Here is a 20,328-nt window from a genome sequence, read left to right on the forward strand (position 1 = left end):
GTGTGTGGGTGTTTATTTATGGCAACAGATTGCTCTTTCCCTTACAAAAAATAACTGCAGTACAAGTGTGGTAATTTGGACGCAGTATTACTGCAGTTTCCTATATTGCAGTACAAGTTTGGTAATTTGGACAACGTTTTATTGCAATTTTCTATACTGCAGTACAAGTGTTGTAATTTGGACAACATATTATTGAAATCTGGTGGATGTTAGTCAGTTATCTCTTTAAAATTGGAAACGTCCTCAAACACCTCTGTTTTCCCTATTGATTGTTGTATATCTTCTTATTGTGAATGGGAATTGTTTATTTTTTTGCCTAGGAAGTCTCCTCTTTTCTCCTTTTGTATTGTGCTGAAACAACCAGACATTTGGATGGAAAGCCAACACCCATGTGACCAAACAATAGCACAGACAAAGGTGCTTGGGCAGGATGCCAAGGTTTACTGGTTTCACTCGTTACCCAGGTTGTGTGGCGGTCACAGGCATGCTGGTACAGAGAGAGATGGAAACATGGAGAGGAAGCGAGTGGAAAAAAGGGATAATGATTTCACACAATCTAGTTCCATTTCAGGGAGTTGTTAACACATGCCTGACTGATTCAGATTTTCAGTTAATTAAATTAATGAAACCGGTAAATTAAAGTCATTCAGAAATTTCTTCCAACCTGGTCTCATAGAATCACGTTACTATACCTACAGTTTTGAAAAAGTAGATTCCTGGTGGAACAAACACTAGATGAGCTACAACAACAATTACATTTATCAGGGGCCTGGGTAGCTCAGTGAGCATTGACGCTGACTACCACCCCTGGAGTCGCGAGTTCAAATCCAGGGTGTGCTGAGTGACTCCAGCCAGGTGTCCTAAGCAACCAAATTGGCCAGGTTGCTAGGGAGGGTTGAGTCACATTGGGTAACCTCCTCGTGGTCGCGATTAGTGGTTCTCGCTCTCAATGGGGCGCGTGGTAAGTTGTGCGTGGATCGCAGAGAGTAGCATGAGCCTCAACATGCTGTGAGTCTCCGCGGTGTCATGCACAGCGAGCCATGTGATAAGATGCGCTGACTGTCTAAGAAGCGGAGGCAACTGAGACTTGTCCTCCGCCACCCGGAGTGAGGCGAGTAACCGCGCCACCACTAGGACCTACTATGTAGTGGGAATTGGGCATTCCAAATTGGGAGAAAAGGGGATAAAATCAAAAAACAAAAAAACAATGACTTTTATTCCCTTTTACACAGATCACTAATAAAATTGCAGATTACCAGCTCGTAAACACGTCGTTTTTGTTTCATTCTTCTCACAATGCTATCTTATGGCATCTAAAAACTTTAGATGCATGACTTGTACAGTGATACATTTTAATGTTTGCATTAATTTACCAACTACATTTCTAAACTTATTTGAGTGCAATGAAATTGCAGAGTAGCTCTAATGACAGAGCATTGCGCTTGCAATTTTGCTTTCACATTGCACTATTACAAGTCCTAAAGAGCATGTAAATCAACTCAAAAGTGTCATAGAAGTAGTACAAAATGACGTGGATGCTTCAGCAATTGCGTTTTTTCCTGTCACATTTGCTTTTAATGACACTAATGGTTAAGTTTAGGTTTAAGGTTTAGGGTCGAGAGGTAGGTTTTGTAAAATATAAAACTCTGTACAGAATCAACCTTGACCTCATTTGTTTGGGAGAAATTTTTTCTTGCTTTTAGCGCTAAAGAGTGGAGATTTCACCTTGCAAACGCCTCAACATGTGTAATGAACCATGTAAATGAAGTCACATGATTTGTTTTCCTGAATATGAACCTGCTTTTTTCTAAACTGTCTTAACAGTGGTGATTCTAGGATTTCAGCCTTAAGGCCCCAATATACTTCTTTATTCAGGGGTAAAATGAAGTTTCAAACAGCCGAGCAATGGTATACCATTTTGTGAACATTCAGACACCCGCCACACTGCTGTGGAAGGTGTTTAGAAGTACATTGAAATATGAGGACACTCAAGACTACACAGCCTTAACTAATGTGACATTAAAATGTGTTATCAATGACTTTGCGTCGTTCTATGAGTAGAATTCACATGAGGTCAATAAAAGAAGCTGTTTTAACCACTCGATGTTTTAAAGTAATATACGTATATGCAGAAGATATTGTGTAATTGGTCTTGTTTACATTCTAAGTTCATGATGCTAATGCGCTAACATGCTATACGCGATCATAATATGCGCCGATTACACTCGGTTATTGTAATTTATGATGACACTGATACTACTTCAAAGATGGGTGTATAAAAGAGTGTTAAAGGGCAGCATATGATGACAAGCATATCTTACTTTGGGGACATGTGAAAATGGCTTTTGTTGCAGATGGCACATGAGTGACTGGGCACTTGTATTTGAGTATATTTGAATCCTTTTGTAGACTAATTAAAACAAAAAAGATTTCATGACATGGTCTTGGAAAATGTCTCGTGAACGATCATACAGATGTAGGTACATTTGCTCCAGCTCACTAATAACTCTGCATGCCAGGATGTGTAAATGTTGACTGATCTTGACTGAACAACGTAAACGGGAATTAGCTGTCGGCCTCAAAGTAGGTGGGCTTCAAGTCACACCTACTAATGACGTGGACTAATGGCAGTAAGAAGGTGTTTAGCAGCTGGTAAGAAGTTTTCTTAAAAGTTTTCCCATGTGAGCTGTTACAGACCACCGAAACAATCTCAAAAACACCTTCTTTTTGGCCAGATTTTGTTCTTAATGACATCACACCAGTTTGTTCTTTGATTTTGTAGTAAGTATATTGGGGCCTTTAAGAGGGTTCAGCCTTTAAGTTGTCAGCCTAGATATTTTGGTTTAAGGGTCTACAGTAGACCTATGCCAGTATTCGCCACTGACAAGAGCAAAGGATAATAGCCTGCTTAATGTAAAAAACATTGCATATTTTTTTTTTACGGCCGGAGATGATACAGAGTGAAATAACCAAAGAGATTTTAAGTAAACATAAATACAGGGTAGCTCAGTGGTAAAATACGCTGGCTACCACCCCTGGAGTTCACTAGCTTGCTAGTTCGAATCCCAGGGCGTGCTGAGTGACTCCAGCCAGGTCTCCTAAACAACCAAATTGGCCCGGTTGCTAGGGAGAGTAGAGTCACATGGGGTAAACTCCTCGTGGAGTTTACCCCATGTGATGTAATGTGGTTCGTTCTCGGTGGGGCACGTGATGAGTTGAGCGTGGTTGCTGCGGTGGATGGCGTGAAGCCTCCACACGTGCTATGTCTCCATGGCAACGTGCTCAACAAGCCACGTGATAAGATGCGCGGATTGACTGTCTCAGATGCAGAGGCAACTGGGATTCGTCCTCCACCACCCGGACTGAGGCAAATCACTAAGCGACCACGAGGACTTAAAAAAGCACATTGGGAATTGGGCATTCCAAATTGGGAGAAAAAGGGGAAAAATCCCAAAAAATAAACAAAAAAACTAAAAACTATAAAGTAAACATGAATACAGCTCATATAATCACAGATTATAGGGGGGCTGTGATGAAAGACAGGGCAGAAGCCCCTTAAACAGTGTCTGGAATCGCCTGTGCTGTCATAAGACCAATCCTACCTAGAAATGTTTAAGGGGGTTGTTGGGAGACAGTGAGGGTTGTATACTGTTTGTGTTTGACTGCCAAAGATTGAGTGTAAAAAGAAAGCGAAAGTGAGGATTCTGGTGGTCATGGAAGTACACTGCAAATAAATTGAGATATCAGAGGGCCAGCACACAAAGTTTTACACTACTTGTGAGGAGTTTCCATTGACTTCCATTGATCTTAAAGCAATAGTTCACTCAATAATTAAGTTTAATGACTCGCATGGCATTCCAAACCTGTATAATTTTCTTTCTTCCTTCGAACACAGAGGTTCGCAGAAAGTCAGAGCTGCCCAGAAATTAAGTCCTGAAAGGGTTTCAATTGTGGTCCATATTATGATGATCGTGATATTTTGATACACAGTCCTAAAGGTTCTGTATATTCGCAAATACATTTTCCACACGCGGTTCTGTCTTAGCACTCTTCTACACTGTCCCATCTAATCTCCAACTCATCCTCTCAGGCATGTGACCCAACAACCTCGCTCTTAAACGAGAGTCATTAGTTGCCGACCTATATTAATGCTGATGACAGCATGAGTTATTACTATAAATGATTCTATTACTGTACATTAGAACTACTAAATCTGTTTCTAGATAGATTTAGTCACAGTAAACACTTCCTATGCCTGTTTATTTATAAGTACCATCACTGTTTTAATCTAAAATGAGTTCCTGTTGTCAATTTAATTGTTTGTATTATGTTTCAAATATGACAGTGTGTTAAGCAGCTCAGTGTTAAGTTACAGGAATCATGCTGAGCTATTTTTATTCCATGAGACTTCACTGACGCTCTAAAGCACTTTTAGTGTGTGTGTGTGTGTGTGTGTGTGTGTGTTTGTGTGTGTGTGTTAAGATCAATTAAATATGGTTGTAATAGTAGTGCCACAGTTACATTTTTAAAGAAAACCCAGTCTTGCCCTCTGTCTTTCTCATATCGGTCAGGCTAATTAATCTACCGATATTTGGTCATTTTGAGTTTACTGGCCGATAACTAATATAAATTTAGTCATTTGTGTACACCTTATTTGTCATTATTAAATTGTATTATATGTATGTATATATATCGGTCATCTGCCACCCTGCTCTCTAAGTATCGATGGACCCTTTTCACAGACCTGTTATGGTGCGTTTCCACCTTTTTAACAACTCAAATGTAGCAAACTTTTTTATATTTCCCATTTTAAAAATATTTAGTGTAAATTTAAAACATTGTATTGTATTACCCTGGAATAAGTTTAAAAAAAATCAGAATCCACAGCTGCGATGAGGCTTCTAACACAGCTGCTGAGGGAGTGACAGAAAATTTGGCCTGTTTCTCTCTTCTTACTGCTGTTATCCAGCACTCTTTATTTTTATCTTCTTTTGCAATGCTGTGAAAGCGTATTCATTGCTTTTTTTATTTTGCTGTTGGAGCAAACTGGTAAGCAAAAATTACATTTGCTGTGATCCCACATTCACCGCCAATCGACTTCTGCTTAGCGAACACGGACAGGTGAAAAGGGTCCATATTGGCATCGACCATTTAAAAAAAAATAACATCGGCCGACCACTAACGCGCACTCACAAACTCACATAAACACTCCATGTTTGTCTGGATCTGTTTGTACTAATTAACTCAGTGTTGTTTTAGTGGGGTTAGTTTATTTCTGATTGCTTGATCATTTACTTAAAGTAATGAAATATGTATTCTTTGAATTTGAGCCAAGAGGTCAGTGTGTGACGTTTTGATCTTCTGTTGGTCATGTGCCCTATCATCTTTCAGATTTGCAGGTCAGAGTTCACCAAACTTGAACTTTTGATACGCTGTGTAGTGTGAAATTTCTTCGCATGAAGTTGCGTTTCTGGTCTCCTGCGTTTGGATGCGTTTGAGCGGGAGTGAATGGAGCGCAAAGTGTAGTGTGACTGCTCCTTTAAGACCTGTGGTGAAGTGTGAAATCTCTTAAATTAGCACTGATCTAGGATCAGTTTTTGTCTCTCATATCCTGAGGAATTGTAGATGGGGATAGCTGATCCTGAATCAGCACTGTTCAACCACATTTCGAAGGCCACAGAGTGAGTTGAAGCAGAAAAAGTTGTATAGTGTAAGTTTTCCAAAGCTTGAGAGCACTTTAAATTGCAGTGGTTACGGTAATAACATGTTTTTCAATATATCTCAACAGATTTAAAAGGAATATTCCAATAAAATTTCAATAAATAAAAAGATTCAATAAATGATCTTTGTCATCTGATAAATCAAACACATCAGTGACTGATGACTGTAATCAGTTATTAATTTTGTTGTTAATTGCTTTGTTTAGCCCTAATAAGTTTATGACTAAATCTGTAAAACTGTGCGGTGTTGTTCATCTTGGGTTTATACAGTATGGGTCATACCGGACACATCAGGTGAATCAGAAGAACACCGAACAGACTCATTCATTACTGTGTAGTGTTGATATGAGTGTGTGTGTGTTTTAGGGCAGAGTGGATTAGGTGTGATTACGGGGGCTCAGGGTCGACTGAACCTCTGACCAGCTGCTCTGTGCTGTCTGTTTAATGCCACCTCTCAAACACAGAGAAAACACACAGAGAATGTCAGGGAGGGAATCAGAAGACTATGGTGTCTGCTTTGTGCACTAAGCCTGTTTAGATTTGATTTTTGTCTGTCTGACCGTACTGAATGATTCGCATTTCTGGAATTTTGGCACATTCGAATACATTTCTAGAGCACTCTCTAGAATACTTCTCTGACCTCTTTTTGAGGGTAAATCTTACTACAACATCTCAAATTGTGACATTATGTCTCACATTGTGACATTATATTCATGACAATTATACACCCCTCCCCAAATGCTACTAAAATAGGCTTCATTGTCTTTTAAACAAAATATTATTATTTTTATTTAGCACTGTGAATCAATTTAAATGTTTTTAACTAATAAACTACACAGTCTTTTGTTATTGATCACGAATAATCATGGTACATGGTACATAATCATATTTTAGGGCTGTCAGTCGAATAAACTTTGGTATGCCGATTAATCGAATTAATCGCAATTAATCGCATATACAATTATTTGCTGAGAAAGCCGCTCAAATAACAATAATTCAATATATAATTATGAAATAATTATAAATAGTTATGTTTAAATAATTACAAATAAATCAATATACAATATATATTATATAAAATATAATAATTCAGATAATTGAAATGCATTACATTATTGTGGCTGAGGAGTTAAGCATTGATAATGACAGTACAAAAAGCTTAACATCTGGTTTTGCGGTAAAATGTCAAAATAAAAGCCCCATTTAACAAGACACGTGAAATTGAAAAAAATGCAACAGAAATATATTACATCTGTATAGCAAAATGTTATATTCAACGTAGTAGTAGTAATAATGATAAAAAATTATATATCAATAATAATTACATTATATTTAAGCAATCTCTCACACGCAAGAGTTTCTTCACTGCACTCTACTGTGCAGCACTGTATTTGACAAAAAAAAATTATAATAATAAAAATAATCTAATTTTGGGTTTTGGATTGTGCAGAGGATTGGTATAGAAGCTCTTCATTTGACAAAAATAATGCAAAGGTATGTTGAAAAGTAATTGTTCTGTTCTCATTTGATAAAAATTTTATGAATTCATTTGATTAAACATTTTTTTTAATGATAAAATGTAATTAAATTTTAAATCCCAGAACTCTTGGGAAAAAATAAAATGGAATTTGGAACAAAATAAGACAGATTTCATAGGGCCCTATATAGAGCTTACTACCCCCTGAAGAAAACAGGTGGTACTTCAAGCTTGAATTGCTACTATGGTAGGAATATTCCTTATTACTAGGGTGGCCAGACATCCCCTTTTTGCCGGGACAGTCCTGTATTTAAGCACTTTTTCTAGTGTCCTGACTTATTCTGAATAAATCGTGTTTAGTATTTCCCATCTCTTAAAATTTTTGTGCAGCTGGACTATCAGAAATTACTGCAGCATGGCAACACACGTTTCCTCTCTCACGGTCCAGCTCTTGAAAGAATACTACACATTTTCAATGGTCTGCGTGCATACTTTCTTTCACAAGAAAAATTATCAGTTTCTAAGAGACATTTTCAGCAATCCTTGCACTAAACTTTGGATTGGATTTGCACTCAAGCAAATATATATATATATATATATATATATATATATATATATATATATATATATATATAATTATTATAATAATTTTTTTTTATAATTATATTTATTTATCACACATATACAGTGAAATTCTTTTTTTCACATATCCCAGCTAAGCTGGGGTCAGAGTGCAGGGTCAGCCATGATACAGCACCCCTGGAGCAGTTAGGGTCAAGGGCCTTGCTCAAGGGCCCAACAGTGGCATCTTGGCAGTGCTGGGGCTTGAACCCCCAACCTTCTGATCAGTAACCTAGAGCCTTAACCGCTGAGCCACCACTGCACCACTGCCCATTTTAACCGTGCACTGGAGATAGTAGAGCAAGACCACATATCAGCCACAGAAGTGGCTCTGCACATTCATGACCTGAGAAAAGTCTTGTAGGCCTGGCTGGAGGAATCATTCATACCCTCTGACATTAAAAAGCAGTTGGATGCCCTGGTTGAAGCTGGTGACATGCAAGCAGATGATTTCTTTTGTGCAGTGAGAAACCTTTATTCAGCATCGGTGGATCACCTCCAAAACTGAAGCTGCTCATTGGAGAACACAGAAAAACATGAGTGGGCCCTACTGAGAGACATCCTAGATTGGAAAGACATTCAGAGCAGCCTGAAACACTTCTATTCCAGACTCCCCGCTCTCAGTTTGATTGACGAAACCACGCTCTTTGATGAGTGGGCTTGCGTGAAAAACATTGTCACTCGTCACATCATTGAGTGGAACATGAACAAGACGGCCGTGTCTGAGAGAAGGAAAGACATTTTTCGTGAGCTAAAGAGCAAGACCATCAACTTCGGAGTCTTAGCCAAGGTCGTGGAGTTTGCTTTATGCCTGCCTGGGACATCTGCATCTGTGGAGTGTGTGTTCTCATTAATGAATGCAGCATGGACACCAGATAAATCTCAACTCAATGTAACAGTCATGAAGGAAATGCTTTTCATACGTCTTAATTCTGGACTGGACTGCTCTGCATTTTACAATTATTAACACGTTATTTTTTATAAAATTAATCACACAGAATTAACGCATTAAATCGACAGCCCTAATATATTTACTGTGTAGTTTGTCTCAAATAACTTGCAATAAATTGTTTAGTCATCATTTATTTTTACTATTTAAATATAAACATGTTAAAATGTTCAGTTTTTTGTGGATAGATTTAATTAGACACATTTTTACAGGTATAAATCATTGACAAAAGTATATGTTTACATTCCATAAAATCATTTGACATGATGTATTTAAAAGTCGGGCAAAATCTTCGGCCATTTTCCAGTGACTTTCTTAATAAAAGGTTCAAATGGGCAGATTTAATTTATACCAAGCTTCATTGGCAAGATATACTTACATGTATATTGCCAATGCATTGTTAGACACTATTCACCTTATTTATCCCCGCCCCTTTTCAGCGCTACGCTCTTCCGAATTTTGTCATCTAACATCCTGTTTGTATTGTAGCTACTGAGAAGAGTCGATCTAAATAGATTACGTGTGGGAGCACAGAAAGCATTTATCACCAAGAGCTGATGGTGTGAGTCTACACCACCCCTCTACTATGTGAAAATGCTCGTGGGATGTTTTTCTGTCACTGTACAAGTTTGTTTTCCGATACTCACGGAGCAATGACAGACTGCACTTTTTCATGATACAAGCGATTCATTGTTATATGAGTAATTCTGCTTAATATTTTAGGGTTTCAACTTGCTAATAATTTGTGTTAAAATGTGGAGTTGATATGAAATTTCAAACAGGACAGCTTGTATTATTTGACATGCAAATTTATGACATTAAAGGAAATGATTTGTACTTTCTAATATTATTTTTCCACCCCACATTTTTAAGAGGCTTAAATGTGATTAAAGGTAGGATCTTGTGCTTATGAATGAAGGGCTCCTGTTTTAAAATCTCCCTGCTATGCTTCCAGTTGTCATGACCCCTAAACATGTTGTCCACTTCACTAGATAATTACACATAAACATCAACACCATAGAAATCTATATAGAATGCGCTAGACAAAATTTTCCAGATAGTTGCGCTCTAGTTTCTATGGCGCGTAATGTGAATACATATAGATATAAAAAAAATTGAATGAAGTTTAATTTGCTGAAGTTTCAAATCTCAAAACTAATATTTTCTCTGGCTGCCGTTCAGTCTCTATCGCTTACTCACTGGGTCAGATGACAGGGAGTTATTGTTTTCAGGCGATGTGAAAAGATATGGAAGTTTGCCCTTATCTCTCCCACACCTGGCTCAACACTCGCGGGTGAAGTCTCCATTCTCCGTACAGTAAATCTTCTCCTGTGTTTATTATGCCGGGACATGCGTTAAGTGTAATGAATAAGTGTGCACTGCTCCACACAATCAGTTTCTGTGCTAGGATGTGCAGTTAAGTCGAGCATGTACCTCCTGGAAATTGAAATATGCCAATTTTAGCCACAGGAACTGTGGGAAAACATTAGTGAAGTTTCTGGAGAACACGTTAAACAGTCAGTTATTAATCACAGAAATTAACATGTTAAATTTCCCAGTCCTAATTTATTTATATTATATTTGTATATTTTCTAATTTATTTATTTTCATTTTGGGTGAAATACGACTGACATGATCTTGACAGAATATGTTTTGTGAGATTCACACTTGTCTTTGTTTTGCTTGACCGTGCATTGTCACTTTAGGGGAGCTGAAAGACTTTTTGAGTTATTTGTGTAGTTTGGATGGTGTCTGAACTAACTCTGCAAGGTCAAAATTACCCAGTCACACACATACAGACAAATACGCAAAGGAGAGAGATGCATGAGTCACAAAGAGAAACTTTAAACTGACTTATTGTGAGTCTCTTAGGATTTATTGTGGTAAATGATTCAAGATGATTCAAATACGCCAAATTTGAGTCTTTCTCAGTGATGTAGGGTTTCATTTGTTTAATTGATGTTTTTCATGTGGCAGCAGTTGACAAAGACCTCAGATATCTTTGGTTTAAACCCCTTAAGACATCCTGCTTGAATGCCAAATACACATTCAGATATCTAGATGAGTGTCACAGCTGCTCTTTTCCTTACAAGATAAATGGATGGGGACCAGGGACAGCTGATGTCACCATTCACTATCATTGTACGGAAAAGAGCAGCTTAGTAATACTTCTAAATAACTCCTTTTGTGTTCGCGAGGAAGAAAGTCATATGATTTTTTAACAACATGAGAGTGGACAACATTTTGGTGCAATATCCCTTTAACCCCTAGATTATCTCTTAATGACAGAAACATAGTCCTGTCGCATGTAGTGAAGAATACAAACAGTCTTTGAAGTGGTAATAGCTCACATTTCTCATTTTACGTAAGAGCTTAAGAGGCTCTGGCGGATTTAATCCCACCCTGATGGAGAGGGAGAGGGCGGAGCATCTCGCCATCCAATTCCGTAACAGTTGCTGACACTAGCTGCAGTTGCAAACAGGTTGCATGTAGTACTAGAATGTAAAGACACCATGTGAAGCGACTTTTTTCACATTGATGTAGGATCAGCTTTGATTGCATTATCCAAAGCTCGCTTATTACTAAGTTGGTGAGCAATGGCAAGGGGAGCAGATGTTTCAGAATTATACATGAACTGCTGAGCAAAGTATGAATAACAGAAAATAAAGAGGGAATTAGATGTGTGCAAACCTGTTAAGATTAATATTTCACACTGTTGGTTTTATTACCACAACATTTTCTGCTTTTTGCTTTTAGTTAATATATTAAAGCATGAAATGAAGGCATTTAAATAAAAGACTTACAGTAGCAGTGGGCATGACAGCTACATTGTCCACTTTATTTTTATTTTCTGACACTACAGAGCGCAACACTATGGTTTCTGAGGTAAAAATCCTATGCATTTTTTCCAAAGGGCTATTGAATAATTATGATAACTTATAAACCTTTAAAGACGTACCATGAGCTCTGAGGTTCTTAATCGATGGCGTATGCTTATGCAGAATCCATAAGTATGTTATTTCATCTTCATTGTTAAAAATAATGTTTAATAGTGGAATTACTGGTGAAGTACTACACTACCCACGAGCCCACTGTGAATCAATTGAGTCAGTCTCCATACACTCTCAAACTACTAGGCTTGGGATCAATGCCTTTTTCACGCATTGATAATCTGAAGATTTTCCCGATGATCATCGATATATATTTAAAAAAAAATTCCAGATAAAAATAGGGCTGCTAGTTGCACAGTGGTCTTTGTCTCTTCAGACATATTTCTCAACACAACTTTGGTAAACTATGAGCGGCAGGGTTAATTAAAGAGGTCGAATACCGGACACGTCTGGTGGACGACATGGCGCGTTCTATAACTCAAACAAATTATTTATTTTCTACAAAGGTACAATCACACCGCCAACGCTCAGCGTCAACATTCTGAAGTGCCACGGAGCTCGTCACATAGTTTTCCATAAAATTCGACTCAAATCATTATCAAAGGACAAATTTTATTTACTGTAGTATAACTGGATGATATATTGTGTATAAGTATCTTACATAGAGCCTACACAATGTATTTTCAGTAACAAGTATGTCTTTTTGTGGTTTGACAGCTTGAATGAAAGACCTATTCATGGCTACATACAGAGAAATTGCATAATAAACTAACCTGCAAACTCATTAGCGTCACTTTTTAATTCTTGAAGTACAAAAACCTGCCTTCTGTGCCACTTCAGCTCATCCTGTGTGTGTGTTTGTGTGATTTTGATCATGACCGGCTTCAGAAAATGTTATCTCCCAATGCTATTATGCCACACTTTTAAACAGAGGCCAACTGAGTGAATTGGAAAGCATGCCAATTGGACTTCTAATTTAAATGTCGGCTAATTTTATTAGATCAATGCCTCAAAAATATATCAATAAAATAACGTGCAGATCAATAATCGATATATCGATATTTGATGACATCCCTACAAACTACTTATATATTTGTATATATCTGAATATTTGCCATATACTTTTAATTAGGTCTGTCAAAGTTAACGTGTTAACGCATGCAATGAATTTTAAAAGTTTAGCGCCTTAATTTTCTTAATCGCAATTAATGCATTTACTGTTAATAAAGCATAAACCAGCATATACACTGGTCGGCAAAGGGCGGAACCTTTGCGATGTGTCCAACAGTAGTCATTACACTGACGCACACACCACAAAACACACACACAACAGCCGTGTCAGTGATCAGATGATGGCGAAAAGACCTCTAACGCTATTTGTTCTACAAAACAAGCCCAGATGGGACTTGTGACAGAAATCAAGTACTTTGCAGCCCGTGTAAGGCGCAATTAAATTACCACAGGAGCAAGTCAAGTCTTAACTTTGATCATGAAAATGCAGAATGAGACATTATGTGCAAGCTCTTTTCATGTGAAATACAAAGAGGCGCTTGACGGTGGCATTGATGCCATGAGACAAATCATGAATATGGCTGCACAATTGCTGTAGCAAAGCAGATAGCTACAGTTTGTGGAGGATTAGAGTTTAAGAGATTTAATGCACATTGCAATGAATATGCAACCTATATGGGGACTAGTTCTTTCAATAAGTCAAACTCCCACTTAGTCTTTGCGAAATGCTTAATGTAAATTTTTTTTTTCACCCAATTTGGAATGCCCAATTCCCAGTGTGCTTTTAAGTCCTCGTTGTCGCGTAGTGATTCGCCTCAATCCAGGTGGCAGAGGACGAATCCCAGTTGCCTCTGCGTCTGAGACCATCAACCTGCGCATCATATCATGTGGCTTGTTGAGCGCGTTGCCATGAAGACATAGCGCATGTGGAGGCTTCACGCCATCCACCGCAGCAACCACGCTCAACTCACCATGTGCCCCACCGAGAACGAACCACATTATAGCGACCACGAGGAGGTTACCCCATGTGACTCTACTCTCCCTAGCAACCGGGCCAATTTTGTTGCTTAGGAGACCTGGCTGGAGTCACTCAGCACGCCCTGGGATTCGAACTAGCGAACTCTAGGGGTGGTAGCCAGCGTCTTTTACCACTGAGCTACCCAGGCCCCCATGCTTAATGTTACTTGAATTGGTGCTGTTTTAGTACATTTTTATCTTTATACTGTGAAAGGCTTTGTTTGAAAAATGTTATTAAAGCATTATGTTGTTACATATTGTTTTGTTTTCTTTCCTACAATGGAATTAAATGCATTTTGACAGGAAAATAAGTACAGTATACAGTATATAGAGTAAAATTTCAGGACTTTCAAAATCTGCAATTAATTGAGATTAACTATAAAAAATGATGCAATTTAATCACGAATTAAGTTTTTAATCGTCTAACAGCACTACTTTACGAACAACTTTAAATCACTAGTTTAATTTTTTCCATAATTTTTAATTTAATTATGTAATTTGCAGTGCTTCATGGGATTGTAGTTCATTCCCTCATTTAAAACGTTAAGTGCACAGTCTTGTTGTCCGATATTTATATACTTTTTAGCTTCAAATCAAAGTTTATAATAGTGTGATTGACCTTGGAGTTGGTTGGTTTATTTCATGGTTTAGAACTGTTTTATGAAGGATTTTAAGAAGCCCCTATGGCAAAAATATTTCCAGAAGAACAAACCCCAAACCCCCAAATGTATTATACTTTTGCATCTATCTCATTCTGCACATTTGTGCAATGGACATGAATGATACTTCAGATCATGAGGTTACTGTTACTTTTCTAGCAGTTAGTCTTGCAATTTTTACTTGGCAGATGATAAAACAGGTAGGAATCCCAAAAACTTTGACTGAAGGAGGAACCCAAGACATATCTAGTAATGAAACATTCTTAAGAAAAATAAAAATTTCCCTTAAATTCAATTTCTCTTATTTAAAAAAATAAAATAAATAAAGTTAACTATATTTTGTATTCCTGAAAAGACTTCTTAAGAATGTTCTTTATGAATTACACTTAGGAACATTCTTACTTAAATGACAAGACCCATAAGTTCTGTATCAGCTCGCTCTCTCTCTCTCTCTCTCTCTCTCTCTCTCTCTCTCTCTCTCTCTCTCTCTCTCTCTCTCTGTGTCTGTCTTTATCATCAGAACATACCCAATAATTGTACCTTATATGATTTGGTTATGCAGTTTTTGTCTCTATTGGGCGGAACTGACCTGTGTGCAGTTCATGTATGAATGATGCATGGATATATACAGTAAATATGTATGAATAAATGAATAATCCACTTCCTCTCTGTCTCTTGTGTTTCAGTGTACAGGAGAGGAGAGCTGGGTGGACAGCAGGACGGTGTATATTGGACATAAAGAACCTCCTCCAGGAACTGAAGCGTACATTCCACAGAGATTTCCTGACAACAGAATCGTCTCCTCAAAGGTGAGAACCAAAAAACTGTATGGAAGGGATAGTGAACAGTCGGGCCAACTGGTCAATAATGTGACATAATGGGTATTAATTACCCCTGAAATAGTTTATTTTGATATAGTGACCTGTACATTACCCTGATTATTGCATGGTTACTTAGCAAATAAATTAATTAATGGACATGAAATTTTGATTTGAGTTTAAATTATTTTATTAAATGGGGAAAAAAGAGACCACGTAGTGATATGAGAGACATGAAACTAGTACAGCTATTTAGGAAATCAGTTAGACAGTTTAGTGGTTATTATACAAACTTATTACACGGCTCTCTGGAATACTCAGTTCTGATTGGTCAATGGCCCCATCTAACAGTCTGATATTTCTGAATAACAATCGCACATCCGTGGATTGAGACATATCAGACTAGTCATCCGGTTATTGCGAGTCATCTTTCCTGCTTCTCATATCACTCTGCAAGCTCTAGAAGTAAGCTAATGAAATAGTTTCAACTCATATAAATATTTCTTGTCCATTTATTTGTTTATTTGGCATGTAGTCTTGTAATAAGTTGGATAATGAGCAGTCAGCCGGTTGTTATCGTCCTGATCACCCTGTCTGGGTTAATTTTGCGATAACAACTGTCTGACTGTACATTATCCCTTACTTATTTGACCACAGAATTCCGTGATTGGCCAATCGGAATCATGTATTTTAGAGAGCCGTGCAATAAATATACTCTAAAACTTTTACTTTAACATACATTTCTGTGTCTCTGTCCACAGTATACTTTTTGGAATTTTATACCAAAGAATCTGTTTGAGCAGTTCAGAAGAATCGCCAATTTCTATTTCCTGATCATCTTTCTAGTGCAGGTGCGTGATGATGTCACTTATGGAAATTGTCCTGTGAGCATGAGCTGACCTTTCTGTGACAGTGTGATATGTGATATTTCCCCTCTCATCGTCTCTCTTTGTAGCTGATCATTGACACTCCCACCAGTCCTACGACCAGCGGTCTGCCACTTTTCTTTGTCATCACTGTCACGGCCATTAAACAGGTGAGAAAAGACTCCTGACTTCTCTCTCTAAAAGGTGTCATAACTGTAATGTCAGTTTTTCACTTCCCTTCTTTCGGTCTGCAGGGCTATGAGGACTGGATCAGGCACAAAGCAGACAATGCTGTAAACCGATGTCCAGTCCACGTCATCCAACATGGCAAAGTCGTACGAGAACAGAGTCAAAAGCTACGGGTACGTGACCTCATAGAATGAGTACGAATGATTGATATGCAGAGAAAGAGATCTTTAAATGTCTAAGAGAGGTTTAAATATGAAATAAGTTATTTGGCATCAGCGAACGGAATTGAAAAAACAATGACTCTACCAAATGTGCTACAAGAACACCAAAATAATAAAGATGTTTTGTTTATTTGCTGTAACTTTCCAATTTACCCATAAAATGCTTTTTCAGTGGTTTGATTCCTGGTATTTAGAGGAGGGAATTTATTCTGCATGATGATGTCATACAATAAAATTTGAAATTATAAGAGAGAAAGAGAGCAACTGGGGGAACAGAAAGAAAGGCAGTGGACATTGAAGAGAGAATGAGCTTGAATACCAACCATTACAGATTTTCCTGCTGATAATCCTGCCAGCATCTGTAATCTGTCAGGCCAGCAGGAACAACTAGTGGTGATCAGGATTTTCATTTGTGTAGATTCATGAGTATAATTTTTTTCTTTCAACTGTGATGTAAGAGACAACTTATTATCTGTAGTGGATTTGTATATATTGGTGTCACGCAGAGCTTGAATATCTTGCTTTGACAATAGCTATGCAGGAAAGTTATTGAAATCATCTTCCATGTATCATTGAGATGTTTACTATATAAACCAAGTGAAAAAAATATGTATATATACAGTGTGTGTGTATATATATATATATAAAGTTTATACTGTATACGTATATACCATGTGTGTGTGTGTGTGTGTGTGTGTGTGTGTGTGTGTGTGTGTGTGTATATATATATATATATACTTTTTTTCTTTTTTCATTTAGCTTAAGCGACTGACAAATGAGGAGCATAAGCAGTTTGTCCTAAAATTAAGAACAAGACTTTTTAAATTTTCTAAAGAAAATTTTAGGGGTCCTTGCACTGCAAAAAAGGATTTTCTTAATTAGTATTTTATCTTTTTTTCCAGTAAATATATCTAAAGATCCTTAAAACCAGGTATATGTACTTGAGAAGCAAAATGTTCTACTATAATCTTACTATACCTACAGTTTCATAAAATGATTTTTACCTGGCTTGTTGTACACAAACTTTAGTATTTAACTTTGGTGTGCAGCTTGTCCTGTAAGCACCACGGACATTTTCTTCAGAATGGTTCCTACAGCTATCTGTGTCACTGTAATTTCAGAGAGACATGTTGGAATTTTTATTTATTTTTTTACCCTTTGAACTTTCAGGTGGGTGATATTGTCCAGGTAAAAGAGGATGAGACATTTCCGTGTGACCTCATACTGCTCTCCTCCAGTCGAGACGATGGAACATGTTTCGTCACTACAGCCAGCTTAGACGGAGAGTCCAGCCATAAGGTTTTTTTTTTTTTTTTGACATGTTGCTTTCTTTTTTTTATTATTTGTTTGTTTGACATTAGGGATTAATTTGATGGAAGGAATTTTACATTCTATTTCATATTCTATATTCATCCTTTAACTTCAGTGGCAGATAACAATACGTCTTTTGCATTGTGACTGAAATGTTTTGGCCTGCACAGTTGGGCACTGCCAGTTATTCCTATTAGAGGGGTGGCAGTAGAAGTTTGGGTATGTATGACCGTGTGTGACCTTGGAATGCCGAATGGCTTCTCTGGTGCTCTTCTCTCTACACAAAGACCTATTATGCAGTTCAGGACACAAAGGCATTCAACACAGCAGAGGAGGTGGACACACTACATGCTACCATAGAATGTGAACAACCCCAGCCAGACCTGTACAAGTGAGTATACACCTATATCAATAACAGTAAACACATTAGCAAATGCTCTTTCACTTACAAATATATACATAGAACAACTGTTGGACCCTCACAACAGCATGCCACACACACACAGATCCTCACATGGTGTCTTAACCAAACACACACACACACGCATCAGTGACACAGAGCCCAGTAGACATTAATTTCTGTCTTTTCTTCCTCTCTCGGTGTAGATTTGTTGGACGCATCAATATTTATTTGGAACGAGAAGAGCCCATCGCAAGGTAAATCTATACTCAGGAAATTGACTCTTAATTAAAGGTCCAGTGTGTGAAACATTGAATTCAGGAGGGACCATTTATCACTTTCATAGATAGAACTCTACCAGTCTTTACCAAAGAAATGGTTCCAGCATTACTTTCTGTTTTCTCTGTAGTAAATTTGAACTTGACTTACTATGTAAAAGTTGTAAAATGTCAGTTAAGTTTGTAATATTGGTAACACTCTATATTACAGTGCCCATGTTACATGTAAATCTAAAAAAAAATACAATAGTAAAAATACTAGTTTAGTTAGATTAACTACATAAGCAGATAAAAAAAAAATCTATCCTAGATCCTTATTACCATTTCATTATTGGGCAGGCCAAGTTTCTGAACACTGAATCATTTTAATATAGATGGTCATGTTAATGTTTAGGCTTTCTTAAATCAGAAATTCATCTTTTTGGACTGGGGAGGAAATTTTGAATTTTGAAAATTAGAGTATATTTCCATGTTCTTTCCTCTTAAATGATCATGGAACAATTAATTTTTTATGATAAGACATGTTCAATTTAGTTTATTAATGTTACTCAGTTTATACATGTTATTACATTGTAATTACTTTGTTATTTGTTGCATGGTCTCTGTAAAATAAGGTTTATTTCCATACTCTTTCATCTCAGAAGATCATGGAACATTAGATTCTTCATGATATGACCTCTTTAATGTAGTTCATTAATAGTATTCAGTTTCTACATTTAATTACATTGTAACTATATTGTAATTTGTAGCATGGACACTATTAAAAAGTGTATTTCCATACTCTTTCATCTCAGAAAATCAAGTAACATTTGATTCTTCATAATATGAGCCCCTTAATGTAGTTCAATAATATTACTCCGTTTGAACATATAATTAAATTGTAATTGCATTGTAATTACAATGTGATTTGTAGCCTGGACAGTATAAAATAAAGAGTATTTCCATATTCTTTCATCTCAGAACATAATGAAACATTTGATTCTTTATGATATGACACCTTTAATGTAGTTCATTAATACAAATCAGTTTCTACTTATAATTACATTGTAATTACACTGAAAGTTGTAGCATGGACACTATAAAATAGTGTATTTCCATAAACTTTATCTCAGAAGATCATGTAACATTTAATTTTTTATGATTTGACCCCTTTAATGTAGTTCAAGAATATTACTCCATTTCTATATGTAATTAAATGGTAATTGCATGGTAATCACATTGTAATTTGTAGCCTGGACACTTTAAAATATAGAGTATTTCCATACTCTTTCATCTCAGAATATAATGAAACATTTGGTTCTTTATGATATGGCACCTTTAATGTAGTTAATTAATATGAATCACTTTCTACATATAATTACATTGTAATTACATTGTGATTTGTAGTATGGACACTATAAAATAGTGTATTCCCATACACTTTATCTCAGAAGATCATGTAACATTAAATTTTTCATGAAATGACCCCTTTAATGTAGATATTAATTAATATTACTCAGTTTCTATATGCAATTACATTGTAATTTGTAGCTCTTTCATCTCAGTAGGTCATCGAACATTTGATTCTTCATGATATGACACCTTTAATGTTGTTTATTAATAGTACTCAGTTTCTATATGTCATTACATTTTAATTACATTGTAAATAAGTTGTAATTTGTAGCATAAACACTATAAACATTATAAATAAAATGTGATTGTAATTTTCTCATCTTGGATCTGTTTAATTATTGTAGACCTCTGGGATCTGAGAACTTGCTGCTCCGAGGGGCCACACTGAAAAACACTGAATGCATATATGGTAACTAAAAAACGACACTATGCATAACTCTGTTTGCATTCAGTTTACACTTTTTTATGTCATATTCAGACTCAATTACTATAACTTCATTAAATACTT

The 20,328-nt window shown here is 36.7% G+C and overlaps 1 protein-coding gene across 4 annotated transcripts in view; it reads left to right on the forward strand.

Annotated features, from left to right (window-relative positions):
- atp11a (ATPase phospholipid transporting 11A) overlaps nt 1-20,328 on the forward strand; it is a 109,033-nt gene that overhangs the window by 45,822 nt on the left and 42,883 nt on the right. For 3 of the 4 annotated variants that reach the window (XM_051703802.1, XM_051703805.1, XM_051703803.1), the window contains exons 2-9: nt 15,032-15,154; nt 15,925-16,014; nt 16,119-16,199; nt 16,284-16,391; nt 17,610-17,738; nt 18,038-18,141; nt 18,357-18,407; nt 20,165-20,229. In XM_051703802.1, the coding sequence (XP_051559762.1) occupies nt 15,032-15,154; nt 15,925-16,014; nt 16,119-16,199; nt 16,284-16,391; nt 17,610-17,738; nt 18,038-18,141; nt 18,357-18,407; nt 20,165-20,229 (751 nt within the window). The remainder of the gene's footprint in view (nt 1-15,031; nt 15,155-15,924; nt 16,015-16,118; nt 16,200-16,283; nt 16,392-17,609; nt 17,739-18,037; nt 18,142-18,356; nt 18,408-20,164; nt 20,230-20,328) is intronic. The other variant, XM_051703804.1, reaches the window with a different exon arrangement.

This window comes from Myxocyprinus asiaticus, chromosome 7 (assembly GCF_019703515.2).
Source record: "Myxocyprinus asiaticus isolate MX2 ecotype Aquarium Trade chromosome 7, UBuf_Myxa_2, whole genome shotgun sequence".
NCBI lineage: Eukaryota > Metazoa > Chordata > Actinopteri > Cypriniformes > Catostomidae > Myxocyprinus > Myxocyprinus asiaticus.